Source organism: Heliangelus exortis, chromosome 11, assembly GCF_036169615.1.
Source record: "Heliangelus exortis chromosome 11, bHelExo1.hap1, whole genome shotgun sequence".
Classification (NCBI taxonomy): Eukaryota; Metazoa; Chordata; class Aves; order Apodiformes; family Trochilidae; genus Heliangelus; species Heliangelus exortis.
The window spans coordinates 3,819,172-3,844,973 of record NC_092432.1 but is presented as its reverse complement, the minus strand read 5'-3'; the positions used below and the strand labels follow the sequence as shown (position 1 = coordinate 3,844,973).

General features: G+C 40.0%; 1 protein-coding gene across 1 annotated transcript; it reads left to right on the top strand.

Annotated features, from left to right (window-relative positions):
* Nucleotides 1-21,954, top strand: SYNM (synemin). Its single transcript, XM_071754247.1, has 4 exons — nucleotides 1-896; nucleotides 6,686-6,810; nucleotides 13,141-13,214; nucleotides 14,717-21,954. Exons 1-4 carry the CDS (start codon nucleotides 111-113, stop codon nucleotides 18,376-18,378), a joined length of 4,647 nt encoding a protein of 1,548 aa, XP_071610348.1. The 5' UTR covers nucleotides 1-110; the 3' UTR covers nucleotides 18,379-21,954.
* The last annotated feature ends 3,848 nt before the right edge of the window (nucleotides 21,955-25,802 follow it).

The window sequence follows — 25,802 nt, the reverse complement described above, 5'->3', positions numbered from 1 at the left end:
CTCAGAGCCCCGCGGCGCGGAGGGAGAGGCGGAGGGGAGGTGGGGGTAAGGGTAAGGTTGAGTCGCAGCCCGGGAATCACCTCAGACTTTGATTCCGCGTCCCGGGCAAGATGTGGCGGCGTTGGGAAGCAGGATGGGACGAGAAGAGGGAGTTGCAGGAGCTCAACTCCCGGCTGCGGGTCTTCGTGTCCCGCGTGCGGGAGCTGGAGGAGGAGAACCGCTTTCTGGCGCGGGAACTGGCGGAGCTGAGGGAGCAGGAGCTGATCGGGCTCCAGGTACCCGAGCAGGAGCTGGCCTGGCTGCGGATGCAGCTGGAGGAACTGAGTCGAGCGAAGCTGGAAGCGGAGCTGGAGCGGGACGGGCTGCGGCGGGAGCTGGAGGAGCTGCAGGTGCTGGGGGCTGAGGTGCTGGCGATGCGACGGCGCCTGGAGCCCGAGCTGGCCGGGCAGAGGCAGCTGCTGGAGCGGCTGCGAATCGAGTGTGTGGGGCTGGAGGAGCTGCTGCTGCAGCTGCAGGCAGAGCACGGGCACCTGGCGGAGCGGCAGCGGCGGGAGATGGTGGAGATCCGGCAGCTAAGGATGGACCTGGCCGCCTTGCCTCCCCCCTTAGCCGGACTGAGCCTGGAGGAGCTGGAAGAGACCTACGAGATGCTGCTCAACCAGACCTGTCGGGAGACCCTGCTGCGTTACCAGGAGCAGCTCCAGGTGCTGCAGGAGCAGGAGGCGCAGCGGAGCCGGGAGGACCTGGAGCTGCTGCGGGAGGAGAGCCGGCAGTGCCGGCAGCACCTGGAGGACCTGCACCGGCAGGGCCAGGAGCTGTGCGGGCTCCGGGAGCGGCTGGAGCGGGAGCTGCTGGCCCTGCAGGACCGCCACGGAGCCGAGGTGGAGGAGTATGAGGTGGGTGGCACTGTCCCCTCGCTGTCCCCATGGTCCCGGGCCCTCTCCCTGGCCGGGCCGCTTCCTACACGTCTTGTTCTGGTGCTGCTCTGAGTCTCCTTCCGCCCTCCCACTGGCTTTTTCCTTGCGGCTCTGACCCATCCTGAGGTGTAAGCCCCAATTCCTATGTCCATGGCACTCTGCTCCTCCAGGCTGTCTCCTGTCCCTCCTGTTGCCTTTGCTGCAGGAGGTGCCCCAGAACCCCCCGCAGGCTCTATCTGACTGCATGGCCAGGGCTTCCCGCCCCACTTTGCCCTCCCCACAGTGGAGCTTCCCAGGGTTGGAAGAGGAGGTGGCCCAGCAGGAGTTTGCTGCTGCCGAACTTTTCTCTGAAGGGAGCAGGGAGTCTTCTCTGAGCCCCACCGCTCCCTCTGGGGAGAACTGGGTGCCAAGGGTGGGGATCAAAACCAGAAAGTGACCCTGAGGACATCCTCCCGGTGACAGGTGCTCCTTTTCCAAACTGTGCCCTCAGAAAGTTCCCAAGAGCATGGAGCTGGCATCTGGGCTTGCCAGGGTTCCTGCTGGGGTTGGCAGGAGCACACAGGACATGGAGCAGGTCCTGGGAGCAGGTGGGAAGAGTCCCCGTGCAGTGGGATGCAGAGCTCCCCTCCTAGCCTGAAACTTGGGGGCTGACCTTTTGTGATGAGAGAAATTATCTAAATTGTTTTCTTGCTTCTCACATGCTCCTGTGCACCCTGATAAAGCTTGGGGGGCCCAGAGCAGTTAAGGAAAGCTGTTACAAGGCGGGAAGATTGGGTAGTGTGCTCCGGGCAGTGAGTAGAATGGGAATTTTTTTGAAATAAAACTTTAACCAGGATGGCTGGTACCTGTTCGAGGTGGATATTTGGTGTTAAGCAGAGGGTTATAGCATCTCTAGCTGAGAATTTGCTTTTTCTCTGAATAACGTTTGTTGTAACCCTATGTGTGATCACCCTGTGTGTGTGTGTGAATAGATCAGCAAATGCCCAAACAGCAAAATATCAGTTCATCACATTTAGAGTGGAGAGCATGTATTAGATGCCCATGGATCGATTTCCTGAGGGCAACATTTCTTTTGTTCATTGTTAGACCTTTTATTAACACTCTGCTGGAGCTGGGTGTTTGTCTGAACCCTGTGTGCCAGTGATGACAACAAGTCCAGCAGCCCTGCTAGATTCTGGAGATGCTGATGGTTGGGAAAGGACTGGGACCTGTTGCTATGTGTCTGGTTTTTGTACATGGCTAGATTGTTTGCAAGTTGCTGTGAACTGAGGCAGATTAGGTATGTAAGAAGTAATCAGGAAGGCTTTTAACTTTCAAGTTACTTCTTTTTCATTTTTGACAGGACAAGCACATCTTCCAATCGTGTATGTAAAGCTTAAAAAGAAGATATTATATGTAAATCCCTCATTAATTCAATCTCTTCATCAGTCAAAAAAAAGGTGTAAAGAGAAAAAAAACCCTCTAGTTTTCTCTTTTCTTTAAGGAGTACAAACTTTTATAAAATGTGTATAAACCTACAAATATTCGAAGTTATTTTGATTTCCAAAATGTGACCTTGCTCTCTACATTTATTAAGAATTTATAATGAAAGCTTCTTAGGTCATCAAGCATCACTGCTTAAATTGAAAACCTTTAAATATGGTGTTTAATAATAGCATTTTTTGTAGCTCACAATCTGGTGCTACAAGTTTTTATTCTAAAATGGGTGTGTTCAGATACCTGACTCTTTCTTTCATAATAACAGCTTGGTGCCTCTGTATCTGGTCAAAATTTTAAATAATTTTATTCAGAAGAGCAAATGAAGACAGAACAGCCCACTGCAGAAGTCAGATAACCAAAATTAATGCATGCCCTGGAATTGTCCTGATTTGATACTCAGAAATGGATTGTTACTTTGATACCAAGATAAAAAACTTCGGTTTTACTCTAGCAAGCATTTGGCATGATTTGGATTTTACAAGAACAATATCAAATTTTCATAGTACAAGAAACAAAAGAAGTACTTTGATAGCCAACCTGAAAACACGAGCTGTCTTATCTTTGAAAGAGTATTTAGATAATATGCAAATTTGGGTGAAAATGGTATCATGAAGTTTGTAACTTCAGAAGGCTTTCATATTTTAAAATATTTAATTTTTAATGGGAAGGCCTTTCCCAGTGGCCAGTCTACTGTACATGAGAAATAAAATTTGCACACATCAAGGAAGAAAAATTGTAGCATGTATAGGAGTAACTGTCTCAGATTTTTCTTGTCATCAAAGCTTTTTTTCCTCCCTTGTTACTTCTTTCATTAGTGACAGAATGTTCAGCATGGGTTTTAAACTACTTTTTAAAGAACATCTCCTCCATGCTTATTTATTGTTAAGTGTCACACAGAAATGATATTTATATGCAGATTTTAGTCAAGAGATGATTTGTCCATTACAGCTGCAGGGGCAGTTAGATATATTCATATTTTCCATATAACACCCAGTTGCCTTATATGTCCATCTTTGCCTCCTGCACCATCCTTATCCTCACTAAAGCTTTCAGCAGTGTTAAATAGAAATATGTATTTGGAGTTACAATTTAGCTGAACCAGGCAAGCAGTAAATCATACATTGCTTGGAAAATTTTCACTGGTCCAGGGATGAGCTCAGAAGGTCTTCCATAATTTTAGCTGTGTTCATAAAAATCTTCTGCAAAAACTTGCAGTTATTTGAGGAAGCCCAGTATTTTTTGGATGTAAAAATGGCCATGGCTCATCCTTCTGCTTGGAAATGAGGCAGACATTTTTCACCTAATACAGTAGCTTTAGGATCAGTTCCTGCCTTAGTGTTGTGCGAAGGAGACAACGTCAAATGATTATCTAATATCAATTTGTCATGTGCATTTTTTTTATGTGTACCAGTTTCTATCCAGCTGAGTGCAGTGTCAGTTCCTCTGCTGCTGAGCAATAGGATCAGTAAACAGTCCCAGATGGAACAGGCTGGAGTCTGGAAACCTCTCTTTATTCCCAGAGTAGGTGCAACTTAGACAACCCAAGTAAATTCTTTTCCCCTTACTGCCCTTCTAGAATTTCCCACTGCTGCCTAGAAAAGAACATCTGAAAGTCCTGGTAGACAAGAGGATGACCATGAGCCAGCAATGTGCCCTTGTGGCCAAGAAGGCCAATGGCATCCTGGGGTGCATTAGAAAGGGTGTGGTTAGTAGGTCAAGAGAGGTTCTCCTCCCCCTCTATTCTGCATTGGTGAGGCCGCACCTGGAGTATTGTGTCCAGTTCTGGGCCCCTCAGTTCAAGAAGGACAGGGAAGTGCTTGAAAGAGTCCAGTGCAGAGCTACTGAGATGATTAAGGGAGTGGAACATCTCCCTTATGAGGAAAGGCTGAGGGAGCTGGGTCTCTTTAGTTTGGAGAAAAGGAGACTGAGGGGTGACCTCATCAATGTTTTCAAATATGTAAGGGGTGAGTGCCAGGGAGATGGAGTTAGGCTTTTCTCAGTGGTGACCAGTGATAGGACAAGGGGTAATGGGTGTAAATTGGAGCATAGGAGGTTCAAGTTGAATATCAGAAAAAATTTTTTTACTGTAAGGGTGACAGAGCCCTGGACCAGGCTGCCCAGGGGGGTTGTGGAGTCTCCTTCACTGGAGACATTCAAAACCCACCTGGACACGTTCCTATGTGATGTACTCTAGGGGGCCCTGCTCTGGCAGGGGGGGTTGGACTAGATGACCTTTTGAGGTCCCTTCCAACCCCTAGGATTCTATGATTCTATGATTCTGTGAAGGGTGAGCAAATTGCTTCTGTTCAGTTTGTCAGTTCTAGAAGGACCTCACTGGGATTTGGAGGGGGTTGGATTTGATGCTCTTGAGAAAGAAATTTTTCCAGGAAGGTGCTGTGTGAAGGAAGCCCAGCTGCACCAGCACAGGTTACCTCGTGCAAAATGGGAATTTGTTGGTTTGCCATCTCCTGAACTTGGCCAAAGTTGTGTACTTTTTGGCATGCCTGGACACAAGATTTAAGACCAATTGTCCTCTGCATTATGTTAAAGCATGAGGGCTGGAGAGGTGTCGGGATGAATTCTTTTGGAATTATTACACAGCTGGCTGAGTTATGTAGCCCTTTATGGTAGTCATTAGGACATTGGATTTAACTCAAGACTTTTGGATCCTGAGTGCTCCACAAATCCAGTGGGTAGACTCTAGGTGGATTTTCAAACCTGGGCTGCAGGCTTTGGGATGAGGAGCTGAAATTCCTGTGTCTTGGAAGTGTGAACATTCAGAGCTCCACACATGCTGTATTCCAGTGTACAGATTCCCTCCATTGATTCATTTAGGATTGCAGCAAGACCTGTGCAGTGTGAAGCTCTTTTTAACACATGCACATGCAGAGGGTTAGTTGTTGTGTTTAACTGAACCATCATTTCATAGTTTGTACTTAGAGCTCTTATAATCTCTAGGGCTTGGTCCCATGGAGATGCAGGCTTTCTTGTGTTTTGCTCCTTTTGCTGTCTCCTCTGGTTCTGCCAGCACCCTGTCCATTCTTGCTTGATAGTCCTTCCCTTTTAAAAGCAGGGCCTGGCACTTTTCTTTACATCTCATCTTGGGATTTTTCCACTGTGTCAGTTCTTGGACAGGATTTTTGCCTCAGAGCAGCCAAGGGTCAGTGGTTCTGCTTCCAGCTTTGTGTGGTGTTGCCTCCACTTGCAGCCTGGATGAGGCCATTGGGTGGTTGATGGTTGGTAGTGCTTTTTCAGAGGTGTAGATTTGGCTTCTGCCATAAACAGGGAATTTTAGGTATGCTAGAGACTGTAGGCAAAGTTTGTCATGTCAGAGAAAACATCAATGTAATCATTTAAAATAAAAAAAATCAATGTCATCATTTAAGAACAGCTGCATGGGAAGTAGATTAACATGTTATAGAGATGTACTCACATGTATGTAAATATACAGGCAGCTTCATAGAGGTTTCTTTTTCAAAAAAAAAAAAAAAAAGAGAGAGAGAGACTGTTAATGTTTGAAATGCCATAACTTAATATTCTTAATTCTTAAACCTTACTTCTGCCTAACACATCATACTGCCATTACCCAATCTGGAGAGTCTCTTGCTGCATCTTCATTTTTTTGCTATTGCTCATTCTGTGGTATTTGAACACTTGCTGCATACAAATGATGTAATTTGAATTCTTAGAACTAGACTATCAGTGTCTTCATTTCCCAGTTTGCATTGCAAAGCACTTGTTAGGATGCAATCTAAAATACACTGTCATGAGTTCCTGTCCACGTGGCTGAGATTTTGCTCTGTGAGTGACAATTCAGTGTCCCTGCAAACTGATGCAAACAAAATAGAGTCAGGCCTTCAGTGAGATTTAATTTCTGTCTTCCCAGTCCCTAGAAAACAGTGTAATCTATAGCATCAATCTGATTGATCTGGGTTATTGGAAATGATTAAGAACCATGCTGAACAGCTAACACTGATACTTTCTGAGTCTGTAGTGAACAATCAGCTCTCTATTATCAGGGGAAGGCTTATTTTACAGAAGATGGCAATTTGCCCTTTATGTGATTAAAGCACTTGCTTTCTGTAATGTTCTTTTGAAGAGCATGAGTCAGTTGTATTGGTCTAAATCAAATCTTAATGTTCTGTTGCATTTGCCTTCATAGCCTTTTCTGTTGTCCACAGTTACTCAGCATTTAATCTTCCATTTAGTTGTAGAACATTTTGCACTTCAGTATCTATCTGTTAGTTTTTATGTTACTTCAAAACTAAAAAATCAATATTTCTCTTTAGAGGATAATCGATGCCCTAGAAGAGGAAAAGCAGTTCCTGACCAGGTCAATCACAGATTACCTGAAGGACTATCAAGAACTCCTGCAGGTGAAAGCAGGCCTCATCCTTGAAATTGAAACCTACAGGTAAGAATTGTGGTCACACTCAGTTGTCTAATTGGAAGCTAATTTAAATCCCATTTTATAGATACAGACCCTCATTAATCCTCTTTCCAGCATTCAGAATACAGACATCTACTTCTGAAGTCTTGAATCAAGAGTCCATGTGCCTGTTGTGGTTTGTTAGATGGAGTGAGTGGACCCTTAATATCAGTGTGGTGCTTGCTGTTGGCTTGTTCTGTGACATGGGTCACCATGGCAGTCTGTGCTGTCTGTGAAGGGAAGATAACTCCCCTTCAGAAGGCTGCTGGTGCATGTGGAGTTGCCTGAGATGTCTGGGAAAAGTGTAAGAATAGTAAAATACTATTACTTATTAGGAACCCTAATAAGAATTCCCAGTGGTCAGAGGTGACTGGAATTTGCTCACACAAGCAAAATTATCTCTGAGACCAGAGCAACATATTAGAGAAGCCAATAAAACCCATAGAAATCCTATTAACTTTATTTATAAGGTGATATGTTGGAAACCTTCGTAGTCCTGGTCAAGTTGATATGAAATTGATGTGAATTGTTGGTGCAATATTTGATTTCAAGCTAAGGAGCCAGTATCCCTAATTGCAACCTATAAAAGGTGAGGTGGTGTAGTTACCATCTGTCAACCTATATGGCACATTTAATTGCTTAAATATGTTGATTAGTGTCCACCTGCAGCATTGATATAGGTAGTGATCTCCCCATTTTCCTTTCACTTGTAGGACAGTGAGAAGATAACAGGAAAGGTTGTTTGGTTAAACCCTGGCTTTCTCTGTCCTTGGTTTGTTATTGAAAGATGTTTGGATTAAGTTGGAGATATCAGCAAGCAACATCTCTGCTAATGAAGCTTCAGTATTCAGTGTTTATCTCCAGCCACTTAGGAGCTGTGGGGTTGAAAAGCTGGAATAATTCTCTTGACTGGAGAATCATGATGTATCTGTTGGCTCATGGCATAGAAGTGATTTGGAAGGAAAAAAATACAGACCAAAAACTGTGAACTGAAGGAAGTTACTACCTTACTGTAAAGATCACGTTGGTTTTCTACAACTAGCACAATATTTTCAGTAAATTGTATTGATATATTCATCTTCAAATACAGGGAAGTGCAGTTCTTACTGCATAAAGTAGTAGTTGGCAAAAAATTTGTCAGCTTACTTTTGTATTTTTTTTGAGGAGGAAAAGAATATTAGCTCAGTCATTATCTTGTGTATATTTTGTATATTATTCATATTCAACCTGCATAAACAGTGATATTACCAGTTCTAGATGGTTATGCCTTTGTGCCCTAAAGTATTAATGTTGTCTTCTAAGCCTGAAATGTTGCAATGAACCAAAAAGCACCTAAGCCTAGGTAAAGATGGACTATTTCTGAGTAGCTCAGTAACAGACCAGTGATCAGAGGATGTCTGTACTCCACCAAAGAGCAGAAAAGGTCTGTTCAAGCTGCCTCAAGTATTGTGTGCCAAGAAAATGAAATCACAGGCAGTAGGTGGGACCAGTGATTTGCAGTCAACTGGCAAGCACAATGGTAACTGGATGTTTGTTGGTGGAGTGGGATCCCTGTGATCCTTGGAAAGCCAGCAGTGTCTGGAGCATTACTGGTAGAAGAGAAGTTGTGGCAATGGTATCCAGTTGTGATCCTTAGCTCTGCATGTGTTAGTTCTGTTAACTTGGCTAAAACCTGTGAGTGTCCTAAATTTAGTCCTAGCTCTGATGGTGACTTTTACTTTTGTTACTTAAACTTTCTCCCTTGGTTTATTCATCTGGAAAATGGGATTAGCACTTTGACAATAACAGAATTATCAGAATTGTTTCTATGATTGGTATTCATCCAGTAGTAGGAATGATAATGCCCAGATATTTAGTTGTTTGGACACACTTTGAGTTATTAAGTGAACCATCAGTTCTGATCTGTAAAACCCTGTAAGCCCATTAAATTCTGGAATTTCTCCACAGGTCATATCCCTGCTTATCTGAGCATAATTAGTTTGTCTAAGTATTCTCTGCACTTGTTAATGAAAGGAGAATAATTCAGCAGCACCTGCAGCATGTATTTGTTTTCCAGTTAAGAAGCTGCTTACCCTGTAGGGTTTCTTCATCTCATTATAGGGAATGGTGCCACTGATAGTGCTGAGGAGGCAAACTTCAGTGGTCAAATGAGCATCTGCCTACTGGGGAAAATCTACAAATGAAAACAGAGAAACAGGCCTTGCTACAGAGCAAGAGACCAGGGTATCTACTGCCTGCAAACAAAATTCTTTTAAAATATCAGTAGCTAAAAAGTGATTGTTCTATGTTTTCCCACTTATTTAGTTTTACCTATTCCTCTTTTTTGTTTGTTTGTTTGGTTGGTTTTTTTGTTTTGTTTTTTTTTTGTTTTTTTCCTTTTCACTTAAGAAAGTAACTCATTCCCTCCTGCATGTAATCATCAGAACTGCTGTGGGAGGGAGTTGGATGGATCCAGTTAGTGAACTGTCTAGGAGGAGAAATCTGGACTGCTCAACTATGTACTTTTTCAAATCCTGTTCCTCTCCCAGGTCTTTTTAGCATGTGAAGCCACCTGCAATCTGTTTCAGCAAAGGATGCTGACATATACCCTTGCTTATGCACATTGGAAATAAAAGGCATTTTGTTCATACTTAGTTCAACATTTGGAACTTTCCATTGAGAGGTTTCCATGAGGGGTTTGGCACTTTCTTTTCTCCCAGCATTATAGGTTAAGGGTGTGGGATCTCATCTACTTCTGAAAGCTTTCTGTGTTCCTCCCATCCTGCAGTTTCTCTTTGTTTTACAACTTCTACAGATCCTGTTTTAAAGCCAGTTCTTTCCACTAGTCAACATTGCTCAGGGACTGGCAAAAAAGATCATTGTTGCAAGGAACACCCTTCCCCAAGGACCAAGTGTACTTCCTCTCTGATTCTGCTCCCCTTTCCTGCTCTGGGGCTCACTCAGGAAATGAATGTATGTCTGATGTGGCTTTATGAAGTTATACCTCATAGGAATCTTTATTTTCAATCCAGTTTCACCAGTTTTGAAATAAATGTTCATCACATCATGCAGTTTTGTTCTGTGTTCTCAGAACCCTGTAAAACCAGAACCACTTAGCTTTTTTTCCAGAGAGAAGTCAATTATTCACCGGGTAAGACTTTTTATTTTAAAAGGAGGTAGAAAATCTGCCTCAGGATCAGAATCACTATCAAACCTTTCTCTTCAACCATCAGAATCTTCTCTTCAAACAGCAGAGGCTGCCCAGAACTTCTGCCATCAGTTATGTAGTTCTGCCCTTGCTAAGATAGGTTGGTGTTGAAAGGTAAAAGGTTTTACTTTGAAATTCTAGCATCACACAGATGTTCTGTTGGAGATTACCACCCTGAATTTTGAAGCAGTGGAGGCTGCAAAATTGTGGGTTTAATTTTTTTTTTTTAATTTTTTTTTTTTTTTAAATTTTTTTTTTTTTAATTTTTTTTGCTTTGGTCATGGTTATTGTTGGCATCTCATAACAGGCTTGTCAGGCATACTTCCCAGTCCTCCTTTGGTTGCTTTCCTCCATCAAGGCTTCTTGTGATCCTTTTCATGCCTTCCTCTAGAGACACTATCACCAACATTAAGGCCTCCTCAGCTACTCAGGCAGTTTCAGTATTTCCAGTTTACAGCTTGTATTGTCCAATATGTCCAATTCTTGTGTGTATTTTATTTTGAGAACATTCTGAATTTTCTACCCCCAGGGAATTTAACATGCAGGCAGATACCTTTTGGTCTTCACACAGTCCTTGTGTGAAAAAGGCATGGGGTGATCTTGACCCATAAAAATGGTTCCTCCATCCCATTTCTTGGAGAGGTTTTTGTTGTTTTTTTTTTTTAATTTCTTCCCAAATACTCAGCCTAGAGAGAATGAATTTTTATAGCCTTCTGCCTAACTTCCCCTCTCTGAGATTGGGTTTCTGTAGTTGAAATAAAGTCATTGCTGTTGTCAGTGGCCATAATAACATTTGAACTGTGTCCTTTTGTTTTTGGCAGCTTCTCTCTCCCCACCCCACCCAATTTATCTCATCCACCTGCTTTCATGGACCAGTTATTTTTGCTGTCACCCAGCACTTTATACAGGGCTTCAGGCTGACAATTATGTTGCTGCTAATTTTATCTAAAGGACATTAATGATCAGATGAATTAAGGATGCAGTTGGAATATTTTGTGGCAACACTAAGCAGTAAAGTAATGTGTGTATATGTCACTGGAGATCTGATTCCAGGGAGTAGGTGCTGTGGTTATTTTTCAGAAGAGTGCTGCTTGAAGGAATGTTGATTTGGTTTGTTTTTTTTTTAATTCCTATGAATACTTAAGAGTTCATAGAGTTGAGATTCCTGTTCTTCAGGCACTTTAAAGGTGGACAAGGTTATAGGTTAAAGGATTAGTATTTGGAAAGGATGGAAAAAAGGAAAATGATTTGAAAAATGATTTGCAGCAGCTGAAGCTATGCTCAAGCTAAGGAATACAACCTGAATTTGTTGGCTTCCAAGCCAGTGCTCAGTACATTACACTGCAGTTTCTTATGCCAGTTTGTTAATGCAAAGGCAGTTTAACAGAGTTTATCTCCTAATCTTGAAGACATACATATTATGAACTGCCTACAGTAAAACAGACTCACTGTCCTGTTACACAGAGGTTTAATGAAGCTTTGTCTGTCTTTCACTTTCAAATACAGCATATTTTCAGTAGTAATATTTCAGATCCAGCTTTTCTGTGTGGTGTTGCCCTTTGCCATATACAGTTACCTCTTGGAACTTAACTTTAGTGACCTCACACGTTGCTCTAGCAACTGAACAACTGTTGTTTTAACAGCAGCCAGAAATCCTTAGTCAGACTACCCACATTCCTGGTTTTTTTTTAATCATGGTTAACACTTTTATTGCCAACTCCTTGACAGTTTTCTGCAACGTCACCACCAGCTTCTCTAGTGTGAGTCTATGTAAGCAATTTGTTTGGCACTTGTTAGCATCACCAAATCAGATATTTGCTCTTGGGAACCTTCTCTATATGTGCTGAAGTAGCTGGATTTCTGTAAAGTCTCTCTTAACATGGAGGATGATAAATTGCTTTTAGTTTGTTTTTATGACTAACAGAATAGAAGTAAAGTTGTCCATCTGAGACTGTTTTAAGGGGGAAGGTGACCCATGAATATGTTAGGTAACTCTAATTTGTTTTTTCTTTTGAATTGAGGCCAATTAATTATTGCAGAGATACCTTACTAACCATATTTTGCTGATGCAGCATTTTCCTACTGAATCTAGAGGCAGTCAGAAAGCAAAAGCAGCATAAAATGTCCAAAGTGATCAACTATGTGGAGTGTGAAAGCCACAGGTGACATTTAAAAAGGCTGCTTTGTTAATTTTGGCAGAAATGCCCAGCAAATGTGTTTATACCACAATCCTAAATTGCTTTCAGCTCCTCCCACCCGAGGGAGTCAGAAGCCTTGGCTATCAGAATCCTCCAGCCTTCCTCTTGACAGCTTTCATGTTGCAGCTGTGTGTTATCAGTGCAAAACATCTGGCACTCCCAAAACTGGAAAGGATGAAGTGGGTATCCCAGTAGTAGAACTGACAATAAACCCACCAAAGTTACTGTACTGATTATAGCATTCTTTTGCATACTCAAAGATCCTGCCATACAGTTTCTAGGCTGTTGCACCAAAATCATAGAATCAAATGTTGCAGTCAAGCAGGTTTTTTTCTGGGGATAACAGATTTTTACAAAAGTGGAAAAGGGACAAACTGGCTTTTTTTTTTTTTTTTTTTTTAAGTTAAAAAAAAAAAAAAAAAAGCTGGACATATTTTATGTCAGGCAGTATATGCATAGAGACAGCAGTGGGGAAGGAAAGCACACAAAGATTTCCAGTGAATTTATCAGGAATTCTAAGAGCCACTTTTAGGAAATAATCATCTCTATAACTCCTAGAACTGAATAAGATCACCCTAATACCTACTTTTTGTATTTGGTACATGGAAGAAGCCACTAATGAGTGGATCTTGTCCAAGTCAGGAAGCAGTATATTGAATAATGTGGAAGATTTGATCTAAAACTGTCTTGTGTCTGCTCCTGTCACCTATTGTAAGATTACTGCAAGGTTCTCATGAACCTGAGACACTAAGAATCTGGAAGATGCTAAGGATTTCTTATTCCCAGCCATAAAAACCTGAGGTGTGAGAAACACTCAGGATCAGACCCAGCTGCAGGATAATTATTTCAGTTTCAGAGACTTATAAATGTTAAATATTATGATTATTCTTCCTGATATTTTAATGGAATACCTTTTAATGTGTTTTGCAGAGCTTTATTAGAAGGGGAGAGCAACCAGTGGATTATGACATGGAGAGATCAGTATGCAGGGAAATTGCCTCAAGGTAAAAAATTTATATTAAAAATTAATATTAAATGAAATTAGATGTAACTGGAAAGTACTATGTTATAGCATTTCTGGATAATACTTTTTATGAGTGTGTTGAAAAGTGAGTATTGAATTGGTTTTGAGTCTTAATATTTTAAATGAACATAGTGCTGTTCTAGAGGAGATAATTTAGAAATGGAGAAGGTAAGTTGGGAGTGATGTTTCATAGCTCTATTAGCTACAGAACTTTTGGATGCCCTTAGGTCTTCAGAGTTTTGAACTATAAATCAAGAGGTATTTAGCAAAAAAAATGCACTTAAAACCATGGAATTCATCATCATGAGGCATTGTGAGTGTTAAAAAGCTTACGTGGGTTTAAAGAGAAATTTTAGCAGAGTAATGAAAGAAGAATCCAAGACTTACTAAACATACAGATCCCATTTCTATCTTAGGAGCTGCCAATCTCTGGAGGCTGTGAGAGTGTACCAGGGAAGTATCACTATTTACTTGCCCTGTTCCTAGTCTCTTTCCTATGTATCTACAGTTGGTCCCCCTAAACAGGATATTTTATAGGATGGAATTTCAATCTGACTGCTGTGGCCGTTGTTATTAATAACAGAATTAGTCCTGGTAATACTCCTGATGATTTTTAAAGCCAGGCACTTTTAAACTCAGACTATCACAGCCAGTGGTTCCAGAAGAGATCTGATGGCTGTGTCTGAAGTAGTTAAATTCAACAAACCAGGACCTAGGCTGAAATGCTCACATAGAGCTGCCTGTGCTGTTGAATTGTTAGCAATGTCCCTGGCACAGTTTTCACCTGGATTAGCCAGTACTTTGCAGACAATGCTCAGGCATATTCAGTGGTTACCATAGCCCAGGAAACAGTAACAAAAATCAGATGTGGATAGGTTTTTAGAAGTAGATTTGAGCTGTGCAGTGCTGGTTGGTTTTGAGCCAGGTGATGATTCCTGGTGCATTATATTAAGTTGCATAGAGATAGCCCCAAAAGTTCTTTATTTCTCTCCCTGGTTGTATCTTGTGGCTATGAAGGGCTATATTTGTGTTTTCAATTTAATGGGATGGCAGATATTCCATTAATTGTTGATAGGAAACTGAGAAACATCAAGCCACTTGGAATAATGAAGCAAAAAAACCAAGCCTAGGACATCAGCATACATTGCTAAATAAGAAGTTGTAAATATAAATGAACATTAATATAAATGTGAAAGGTGTAATATTAAAGTAAAGGCCATAATACCCAGTAGCTCACAGCAGGTAAAGTTATCAAGAACTTGCAACTGAGTAAAAAGCTTTGCTTTCAGTTTTAATATAATTTATGCATAAATTTAATTATCAAGAAAAACCTACAGGAATGCCATTACAAGGTTCCACTGAAAATGAAGCCATTTTTTCTTTCAAAAAATTAGTAGATTTCTTGGTTCCTACTCTCTATTTTACATTATTTTAGATACAAGCTGTTATTTTAATGCTTGGTCACCTATGCTTTTTTTGCAGAAATTATGAACACTTCATATAACTACACTGATAGTTACTCTGCTTATCAAGAAAGAAATAGAAATAAAGCTTCACCAGCTCTGAGGATCACTGACAGAAGACACAGAATGCCAGGGACAAGCACCAGCAGCTCAGCACGTTACTCATCTCGCTCAACACAGGCTGGATCACAGACAACTGGGAGTGGAAGAACTTTTGGAAGAGATGTATTTGGTTCAATGTATCGCCCTTCAACAACTTTTAGAAAGGATGAGAGGATTTTAACAGACCACAAAGAATTAAGAACATTTACTCCAGCCTACAGTAGCTGGAAGCACACTGACACGCAGCAAAAGACAATTCCAGAAAGAAAGAAAACAGAAGTCACGACTTCATCCAGGGTGTCTTTTTCAAAAGAAAAATCAGACAAGGACCACAAGCCTGACACAAAGCCAGGGGTTTCTGAAAATATAAGCACAAGACCAAGCTTCACCAGATTTCCAGCTTATGAGCTGGTTACCAATTATAAACCAACTAAATATGAAGAAACCATAACTGAAACTTGGACCACACTAAAAGGGAAGAGAGGAGGCAGTGAACCAACTGAAGAGCAAAAATCTCTGCTGAAAGAAAAAGATAAGCTAGAGAAACAAACAAAGGAGGAGAAAAAGAAAACAGATGAGAAAACTTTTACAGAAGAAAGAAGTGTTGATTTTGGAAGGAAGATTGAACAGAAAAAATATATCCACGAGGAATTTGTTAACCAGAAGTTAACAGGGAATGATATTTCTAGGGCAAGAACTTTGATAAGTGAATCGACCGAAAAAGATGCAAATGTGACCTTGGACTCAAGGCATAAAGATGTCATTGAGATTCCCATCTGTCTGGAAACATCTGCTCCTGGTAAAGAACCTCAGAGTAGTAAAGAAACAAGGTTACACAGTTTTAAAACTTCCACAGGAAGAGAAACAGATGACCATGTAACTAGGCTTGCTGAAATTCACCAAATGGGTGTTTCAGAAGCAGATTCCAGTGACATTAGTAATGAAACAGGAGCTCTGTCAACTGAAAATATAGCAGAGAACATCGTGGCTGACATTCTTAAAAGTTTTACACAGTCTTCTAGTTCGCAAATATCAACAGAGACGAAAGTCACCTATTTTAATAAGAAAGAACAACCAGATGATGGGAAAATAAAGACTGAGATCACAGTGCAATCTCAAGTTCAAGAAGACATAGATATTTCTGATGGAGCTGACATGGGAGGTCTGTTGAGCCAGGGTGTAAGAAAAGTGGTTCAAGAGGGTGTTGAGGGAGCTCCTTCCAAAGAGGAGATAGAAGACATAGTACATCATGGCCTGAAAGGAAACGAGGGCAGGAAGAACGTATCTGTTAATGTTGAGATTGTAGAGGAGCCACTAGATTATGCTGCTGATGAAAGGGCAGATTTTTCAACACCTTTTGAAGTAGAGGAAGTGGAAGATACATTCCCTGAGAGAGAGAGGCGTTATGGTGATGAGGAAGAACAGGTGACATTCAGCTATGACAGTGTTAAAAAGAAGAAGCAACGCCACGAGAGTTTCACTCATGTGGAAGAAGTAACTGGGGAAGATGATTCACCTGTTGAACAAAAATATTTTGTATCTGTTCCTGATGATCATCCTGTTATTAATGAAAAAGATGATGACTCGGTATATGGGCAAATTCATATAGAAGAAGAAGCAACTATTAAATATTCTTGGCAAGATGAATTTTTGCAAGGCACGCAAAGTAAGAGAGATGAAGGTGTAAGCTCTCCAGAAGAAACCTATCAAGTGGTAGGTGAGGAAGCAAGTGCCCGTATTTTAAAAGAGTCTCCTGTAGCTGAAACATCCCATGTTGAATCCACTATTATTGAAAAAGAAATTAAAATTCCCCCTGAATTTCAGACTTCAATAAAAGGTCTTTTGTCAAAGGAAACAAAGGACCCTAAACATCGACTGAAGGAAGCTTTGGAGCAGCTGGAGGGCAGTCTCCCAGAAAGTGTGAAAGATGAGCTGTTTGCACTAACAAAAGAAACTCAAGCTGACTCCAGTAACTTAGAATTTGATATAAAAAAGGTTGATCAAACGGAGGATGGTGGCTTGGTGACAATTGTTGCTGAAGTCAATCTGTCACAGACCCTTAATACTGATGAATTTGATGCAGCTCAGCTTGGTGAAGTAATTACAAGTGAAAAGGAGAAAGCAACATTGCACTCCCTAAAAACAGAGAGCACAGAGACAGTTGTTGATGGTAGAAGCAGTATAGAAGTAAATGCTTCTCACAGTGATGAATACATGGCTTTGGGTGATCAAGAAATCTATAAGTCATCCACAATGAGGAGGAGTGGGAGTGCAGGGTATCACACCACTGAAGAAGTAGTTTATGACGGTTCGGTTTTGGAAACTTCTGGAGAAGTTTCTCACTCACCACAATCAACTGATGAAACCAGATCCATAAGGCATATTAAGGTTGGTCCAGCAGAAGTTCAGAGATTTGAGCAGATTGTCTGTGAAGTGCCTGGTTCTGAAACGCTGGAGCTCAGTGCTACAGAAGATTTTCTTCAAAGAGAAGGATCATCAGAGTTCAGCAGATCTGTGAAGCAATATAAACTGGGTCCTAAAGGAATCCAAACCACAGAAGAAGTAGTTTATACAGGCCCTGTTACTACAACTGTAGAAGAGATGGATTCTGGAAGTCTTTCCCAGAAGGTTTCAGCAGACCTCAACAGGTCCACAACACATGTCACAGTAGGATCAAGGCATGTAACCGAGGAAGTCTCTTTTGAAGGGGCTGTTTCAGATTCTCTGGAGCTCTATAGCTCAGGTGACCAATCTCAGACAGAAGGGGCTGTGGATGTCAGCAGATCAGTAAGGCATTTTAGATTAGGTCCAAAAGAGTTCCACGCTGAGCAAGTTATCTTTGAAGGACCAGTCTCTGGTAAAGTGGAGGTCAGTGACACTGGAGACTTCTCACAGGCACAGAGTTCAGTCACACACGTTCAGTTGGGTCCCCAAGAGTTTATGACAGCTGAAAAAATAATTTTTCGGGGGCCTATCTCTGAGTACACAGAAAGAAGTGGACTGGAAGATGGGACTCTTTCAGAAGGCTCATCAAAACGTGTCAGAATAGGTCAAGTGGGAGTTGAAACCATTGAGCAAATCATGTACCATGACTCCCTTTCTGAAACTGCAGAGCTCATGAACAAGGAAGGACATCTTTCAGAGAGTGAAGGAAGCTCAGATTTCAATAGATCTTTCAGGCATGTTACAGTGACTCCTGGAGAAACTCACACTGAGCAAATCATCTTTAGAAGCCCAGCTGCTGAAACACTGGAAGATCTCTCACAGACAGAGGAGGCATCTGAGAGCAGGTCTGTCAAGCATATTAAAGTAGGATCCAAAGAAACATCTTACATTTTTCAAATGGATGTTACCAATATAGGTGGAATATCTACAGTAAGTGGAGAACAGCAAGCAACACTGCTTGTATCCAGTAAGCAAGACCCTTCTGGTAGTCAGTCACAATCTTTTTTTGAAAAAACTGTACAGCTGCAAAGTATGGTAGACCAAAGTTCAGGTACTTCTGAAGAAAAGAAAGTTGCTCTTCTCTATCTGGACCATGAAGAGGAAGATGATGATAATGATGGACACTGGTTCTGAAAGGACTCTTAAATTAAATTACTTGGTAATTTGTTGATTTTTGATGATGCCTAAAAAAAGGCATGAGGAACCACTCACACTATTTAGATTATGGATAGTGGACTGAGAAGTATTGAATCTAAGCCTCTGCCTTTTTACTTTATTGGAAATTTTGTGTACAATAATTTCAGATTTCTCCACCTAGAGAGACAGAAATTTGCTACTGGGGAATTCAAAGGATTGTCCTTATTACTTGTTACAAAGCAGGTCAATTAATAAGCCTGTGCTTGAATAGGACTTTTCCATTATTTTTTTAAATACTGTATTGCACTTGGTTAGTAAAATATTCAACAATTCTGTTTAAAACTCAAGCTACTAACTGCAAATATAATAGAATGTAAGACTAGGGAAAGTGGTAGGTAGCTGATTTTCAGTTCTGTGTACTTATATGCAATACCTAATGAAAATTTTAAGATACAATTATTACAGCTATAAAAAATACAATTCTGTAGGATCAAAATAAGCATAACAAGAAGTGACAGAAGTGGTATTATTTCTATAGCTAGAATGCAGTGAAAACAAGAGGTAACTCTGAAGACTTCCTCACAGTATTCATAATGAGAAATAGTGATTTTTATCGTTAGACAGTATTATATTTAATATCTTTGAAAAGAAAACAAATTTTTAAAATAGGCTTTATTATTTTAACTGAAATAAGGAGAACTCTTTACAGCTTTAGTAGCTGTGTACATTAATAACATCAACTCATTTTGCTGCATATGGTTTACCTTAATACAAGGTATTGCTAAGGGTAAGTGTGAAGTGTCAATCATAATTACATAATACCTAATTTCTTACATCAGTGAAATTGGCTCCTGTGTGTTCTGTTCTGAAGAAAACTTGTAGAAGTGGCATTGATTGACACTTATGATCCTTGTGTGTCAAGTAATGTCCAGATGATCCTTTTTTTGTTTACAAATGAGACCATGCCCTTTTCAGTTCTGCAAACCCAACCTGAGGTTTGGATTTTTTTTTTTTTTTTATTATTATTATTTTATTGCAAATAAGCTAATTTCACTTTGATTGCACATTGGTTAAATGAAGGACATGACTTAACTTCACAGTGACCTCAAAGTCCAGATCAGAAGCCAGCACCAGTAGCTGTACTAAACTGTGCAGTGCCAGCAGAAGCAAAAATAGCAGCCAAAATATTTTTGTCACTGGGATAAGAAGATACCATACTGGACACACAGGAGAAATAAGATACACAAATGAGATGCTGCTATTTTTACCCCCACATGCACATTCACTCCCTCACTTTTTTACACCTTCTCTGCAGAGGAGAAACCTCTGGATCCGGGCACCTGCATCCGGTGGCTTCTGACTCAGAATAATTTTCCTGTGGTTATTTAGGCATAGTTTTGTGTGTGCTAATCCAGATTAGAATCCAGTTAAACTATTTTAGCCTGGCATGGCTACTCACCTTTCAGATTCCTTAGTGTTAACAGAAGGTAGAATTTTCCAAAGTGACTGCTACTTGCTAATACTGAATGTAATTGCAAAGCTCCAGAGAAGCTCCATGCTGACTGACATCTCGTGCTGTTTCAGAGATGAGACAGTTTAATTGTTGTGTGCCTTCATTACCAAGTTTGAAACTGTACCAGGTTATCAGTGTTCCAAAGATTAACTCACGGGGTTTATCTGAATTGCAAAGTTTTCTCTCTGTTTTCCTCACTTGGTGTAAGTGTGAGCAGCAGTGGAGATGTGGATTGAATGTTTTTTTTTTTTGATCTTGCACTATGAAATCATTTGTAGCAATTGGAAGTGCAGCAAACAGCTGGAAAATGAATAGGAAACTGTGTAGAAGCACTAGAGGCATGTGTGCCAAGTTTATTTATACTGTTCACTGTGTAATGGATAATGTGTTTTCAAAATTTTTCATATATGCTCTGAAAAGACCTCATGCTTCCATTTATAAATAGGGTGGTTTTGATTGTAATTCTTCTAATATCATCCTATACTTTTCTTTCTTTATCTGACCCTCTGATTTTAAAGATGATAACATCTCTCTTTATTTTCATAAATGCATATAAGCCAGAATTTTCTAGTGAGGTATCTAAGTGCAAGCAGTCAGATTCTATACTTCAGGTATTGAATAACTGCATAAAGGCAAAAGTCAGGGCTGTAATAAAAAATAGAGTAAAAAACCCTAAACAAACAGTGTTAGTTTTCTCAAAGTTTTGTTAAAAGCTGCAACTTAAACATTCACTGTTAAACAGATATAAGAATATCTACAGAAAATCTATTTTGTAACCAACAAAAAGCTCCTTACAAGGTAACTCATTTATTGATACTTGAAGGAATCTTTGACAAACATGTTCCTTAGGAACAGCTGTACCAACACTCTGTCCTGTTAAATATTCACCTGCTCAGAGGGTTATAATGTCAGATGAAGGAATAAACTGGTAGGGGCAAGTGAATCATAAAATGTAAATGGCCTTAGTATTAAAGGAGAGGAAAACAAAAAATAAACAGTATTGGTTCCACTGAGGCAACAAGAACTCTTTAAAATTCTTCTAGGTACCACTTGTCAGATGCAGTAGATTATACCAAGCTCTAGTTCTGTTTTCATTGCCTGGAGGGAAAAAATTGTGCTGTGTACATTATTTAAGATCAGGATTTTAATAATCTGTTGGAAAATTAAGTTTATTGGAAGAACTGGAAATGTGCATTTGTGTAACATTTAAAGGCATCCCCAAGTCCTTTGCATGAACGCTCTCAGACTGTGAAAACAAAGATATCTTATGTAAAAAGGAGTTAAATTTTAGAAAATTTTGCTTAAGCAGCCCATGTTCTATTTAATTCTCCTGAGACATTTTGAAGTGATGACAGCTTTTGGATAATATTACCTTCAGGCAACAAAGTAGAATTAGGTGCATATTTGCATCCTGCAGGCCTAATGGTTGCATTTTCAGAATCAGGGCCATAGGTACTCGCATTACTACTAAGAGCAAATATAACCTACTACCTGGTGTACTAACTCTCCCTATATAAGGTCACTTTCTGTATAAGTATTATAACTTGTGGCAGAAAGACTTGGAGATGTAACTTTGGTCAGCATGCACTTCTGCAGCTTACTCATATAACTTGTGCTTTTCATTAAATACAAGCAAGAAGTTTACTGCTGAGTTTGGATTAATCAAAATGCTTTTAAAAATATAACAATATTTAAAAATATATTAGTAATTTTGGGGGGGGGGGGGAGAATAAATAACTATGCATTTTAATGCTGATAGAGGTCAGAAGTGGGGCACTGTTTTCCAGATGTGTAAACCACTGGTTTAGAAAGCAAATCTAGTACAGAATATAAAGAAAGCTGTGTAAGAGACCTAGACCACTGTATTGACTGATGTTTGTGAATAGCAGGTGTTGAAAAAGACGGTAAGAATGTTGCAGCTGGGTTTGTTGATGTCAACTGTGTGAAACATTGCCAGCAGCTTGTGTTTGGGTCATTTGCAATGCAACTGCGTTTTTGTGGTGGTAGAAGCTTTGTGATTTTACACTTTTTCACTCTTGAGTATTAAACGATCAAAATCACTGTGGATTTTTTTTTTCTTTCTTTCTTTCCGTCTGATATTTCTAAGGCTGCGTTGTCAAAGAAAAAGAGTTTTGTGTCTGTAAATACCTGAGACCTCTCAGACTGAGTTAATTTTGGTAAATTTTGGCTAGAAGGACGAGTGTAATGCTTCTACCTAGCACAGGCTTTTCTTCTTTCACATTGATAATTGAAGTGCTTCTTCTTTATTGTCCAAAAATCCACAACGTGGTTGGACAAGCAGCAGTTCTTGAGTACAACAACAGCAGATAATGAGAGAGACAGAGTAGAAAACAACACAGAAGGTGGAACCTGGAGATGCCAGCATGGTCATCTTCCTTGGATCCTGGGATTTGACCAAGGTAAGTCTTATCTTTTATCCTTTTGTAGAAAAGAAAACTTTTTAATGCATCTTTAGACCTTTATTGGAAAAGGATTTTTTTTGTTGTTGTTGTTGTTGTTAATGGGACCTCTCTATGCTGTGAAGTTTGATTTTTCTCCTTATTTATATACTTGGTTTGTAATGAAGATGTTGCACCTTTAACCCAGTTTTCTGTTGAGTGAAGAAATGAGTCACAATGGGGTTTTGTATAAATACTGAGAATTTTTAATTCACTAAGGAAAAAAACACATGGCCCCTCTGTTCTTCCAAAGCAGGGAAAAAAAGTATGTGAAGCTGCTGACTAAATCACAGCATATTCTGAATGACCAACTAAATAGTTTCCACTGAAACTGCCTCTGTCAGAATAACATTTCCAGCCTTCATCCACTCTATTAAGTGGTGTTGCTGTTTAAACTGTCAGTGGTTAAGATCTCATTTCTCTGAAATTCCAAGTGTGTTTCTGACTAGCAAGGAATGGCACTCTCAGTGGGTTGGTATTCTAATACCCTTTTTAAGATTTATTTTCATTGTCTTGGCTTTGACACACTTGTCACTTGTGATAGTGTTTTAAAGATGCAATGAAAATATGGAGGTCTGTCAATGTTGCAATCTAGAAAGGAATGCTTAAAATTAAATGGGAAAGAAAGGGTGTTTATTCATACCTCAAATTTAAATAGTTTCAGCAGTAAAATCCTTTCTTCCTGATATATCCCTGCAACCAAGTGTAAGCAAAATAACAAGCAACGTGCCCAAAAAGCAAGGAAAAGTTTCTTCAGCTAGGAAAAAATCTGGGCTTGAAAAAATGATGTGTCCAGCTCTTAGGTAATCACAAACCACTGGAATTGGTTTGGGGTTTAATTTCCAAGCCACAGTGTGAAGCTGCTGTGTACAAATCTAACCTATTTGGTTCAACTACAGACCCTTTTTTTCAGGTGAGAAGGAGTTGGTAGGTGCTGAACCTGAATCCAAGGTGAAATTTGCAAAATTGCTTTCATGCAAAGATGACACATGGATTCTTTATTATGGACAGGAGAAAGGGAACCAGTTCCTTCATCTTGGTTGAGAATGAGAAGCCTGTCCTGCTGGCCTTGTTTCCTGATGGTGATGTTGTGCTTTGGGCCAACAGTCAGAAGGAGACCCGTGGTGGGGTGATGTTAGTGTGTTGATCTATCTTAATTTATTTATTTTTTTTCTCAGCTTTTTTGTAACCCTGAAAAACAGGCAGGGAGATGGGAGATGTAGGTTTATAATTTATTATCAGGTCAACCTTGTTTGCCATTTTAATTTTGTGGTGAAGAGAGAGGATGCCTCCAAGATTCCCAGTGGTTTCATGAAACTCCGTAAAAAGGCAAATTCTCTTTATAGCTGGAAATTGCTGCTTTCTGTTGGTTGATTTTTCTCATTATTTTGGCTTTACTCTCAGTCAATATCATTGCATCATCCTGGGAAGACAATGAGGTACTCTATGACCATCCCTGTCACTATTTGCTGTTACCACTTGAGCAGAGGAGTTAACCAAGAGAATCACTCTTTTTTTTTTTCCTATCAGTGAGGAATAAAAGTGAAGGTGAACATATTCTTTTTTTTTCACTTGCTGCTTTGGTTAATCAGAAGGGTGATGGTGGCACATAATCAAATCTCTGCAGGCAATGGCTGTTAAATCAGTGACACATCTGACATTTAGGAGTTAGCACTCTGAACTGCTGCCCTGGGAACTTTCCAACAGTTTGACTCATCTGGCTTTTCCATCAGGCATTTGTGTGACACTGGTGCCTAAATAGCTCTGAGAAGTGCAAAGGAACATAGATTGTAACCATGCAAAAAGATGCTCAGCCAAGAAAAAAAGCTAATTGAAAAACAACCTCTAAATATGTCAGCAGCTTCTTAATTGCTATCAATCCTTTTTTTTATTGTGGGTGCCAAATAAGATCTCTAAGTAAAGGGAGTACAACATGTAATGGAATGATACACATTTCTTAGTCATGCTAAAGTAAACTCAAAAGGAGAGAACTGAAATGCATCTCTTTTCCACTAGTATAGATAGAGGTATTGAAAAATAATGTTACTCTGAGCATCCAGTTAGCCTGATTCAGACAACCTAAATAAGGATATGGTTAATTAAATTTCTCAGCTTTCATAAGAACTTTGCCTCTGGAGCTGGGCATTGAGGTGAGAGTGTGGTTAAAGTAACTCTTTGCTATCACTTTACTGTGAAGTAAAATATATTTATTGTGGATGGCTTTGACTGTACAAGGATGAATGTTTATAGAAATGCTTATTGTTACTTTGCTATCACTGATAATGCAGCTCAGGGGCTGTTCAGCAAGGGGTTTTGGGGAGTGCTTGATTGGAACTTGATGTATTTTGTTCCAGGCAAAGGGATTTGCTCTTGCAACAAAGCCCTGAAAATTTACTTCAGGATTTTTTTAAAACGATTACTCAAATCCTTGGACCATTAACCAAAGCCAGTAAAGAACAGCCTGAAAATAAGTAAGCTATAATATTACATGCTACCATGGTGGTTGTTTTTTATTTCCTTTGAACCTGTAAGCTGATGTTTTTCTTTTCCCTCACTTATCATGGTAATTTTATCCAAGCTAAAGAATGAGAATGAGTAAACTGGGCTCACAATATTAGTCCTTGGGCAGGTGAGGGGTGAGAACTGGTTTTGAGGGTCAGTGTTTTAAGATTCTCTTTACTAAATCTGAAAGTCAAGACTGTGGGAACAAAATATATCTTTCCAAATCAACTCATGCAGTTAGAAAATAAAATTCATGTTCTCAGGTCCATGGTTTGTTCTTGTTCTTGGGAGGATGAGAAGATTATTTATTTTTATTTCTGTGATGCTTTCCTGTTACATGCAGCATGTGCTGGGTATTATGATCATAGACAAAGATAATGGGCTGCTATTTATCCAGAGCCTGATTCATCCAAATTTGAAGCAAATACTATAAGAATTTGATTTTAAATATGGTTGGTTTTGAATGCAACCCTATAAAGTATCAATCTTTAATTTTGCTGGTATCTGTTAGGCACCAACTTAAATGCTCAGAGGTCCAGCTTTCAGATGCCAGTGATGCTTCATTCAAAGGTAAGATTTTGTTCCTGTAGTGGGAGGAAACCTGAGTGCTCTCAGCCTACCAGCTCTAAATGTCAGGATTTCATTTCAACACTCAGCATATTCAAAATAAATTACATGCAAATACCTCCACAAACCCTGAATGGCAGTAACTGAGAGATGGACATTAACTTCTGAGAGCTGGCAATAAAAAAGATCAGATAGTTTTTCATCATCTAACTGCATGGTTTAACACATTTAAGTATCTTGCAGTGGTTTGGACCAGGAGAAAAGCAGGAGGAAGAAAAAAAGTCTGGAATAAAAACATGCAACTGGACAGCAGAGAATCTGCATCTCTCCCTCCCTGTCAATCCTCTAATAAAACAGCCTGAAGGAGGTGAGGAGATTAA

Coding starts and splice junctions, on each gene's coding strand:
- SYNM (XM_071754247.1), top strand. CDS start 111: ATGTGGCGGCGTTGGGAAGCAGGATGGGACGAGAAGAGGGAGTTGCAG. Junction 897..6,685: donor CCGAGGTGGAGGAGTATGAG/GTGGGTGGCACT, acceptor ATTTCTCTTTAG/AGGATAATCGATGCCCTAGA. Junction 6,811..13,140: donor CTTGAAATTGAAACCTACAG/GTAAGAATTGTG, acceptor TGTGTTTTGCAG/AGCTTTATTAGAAGGGGAGA.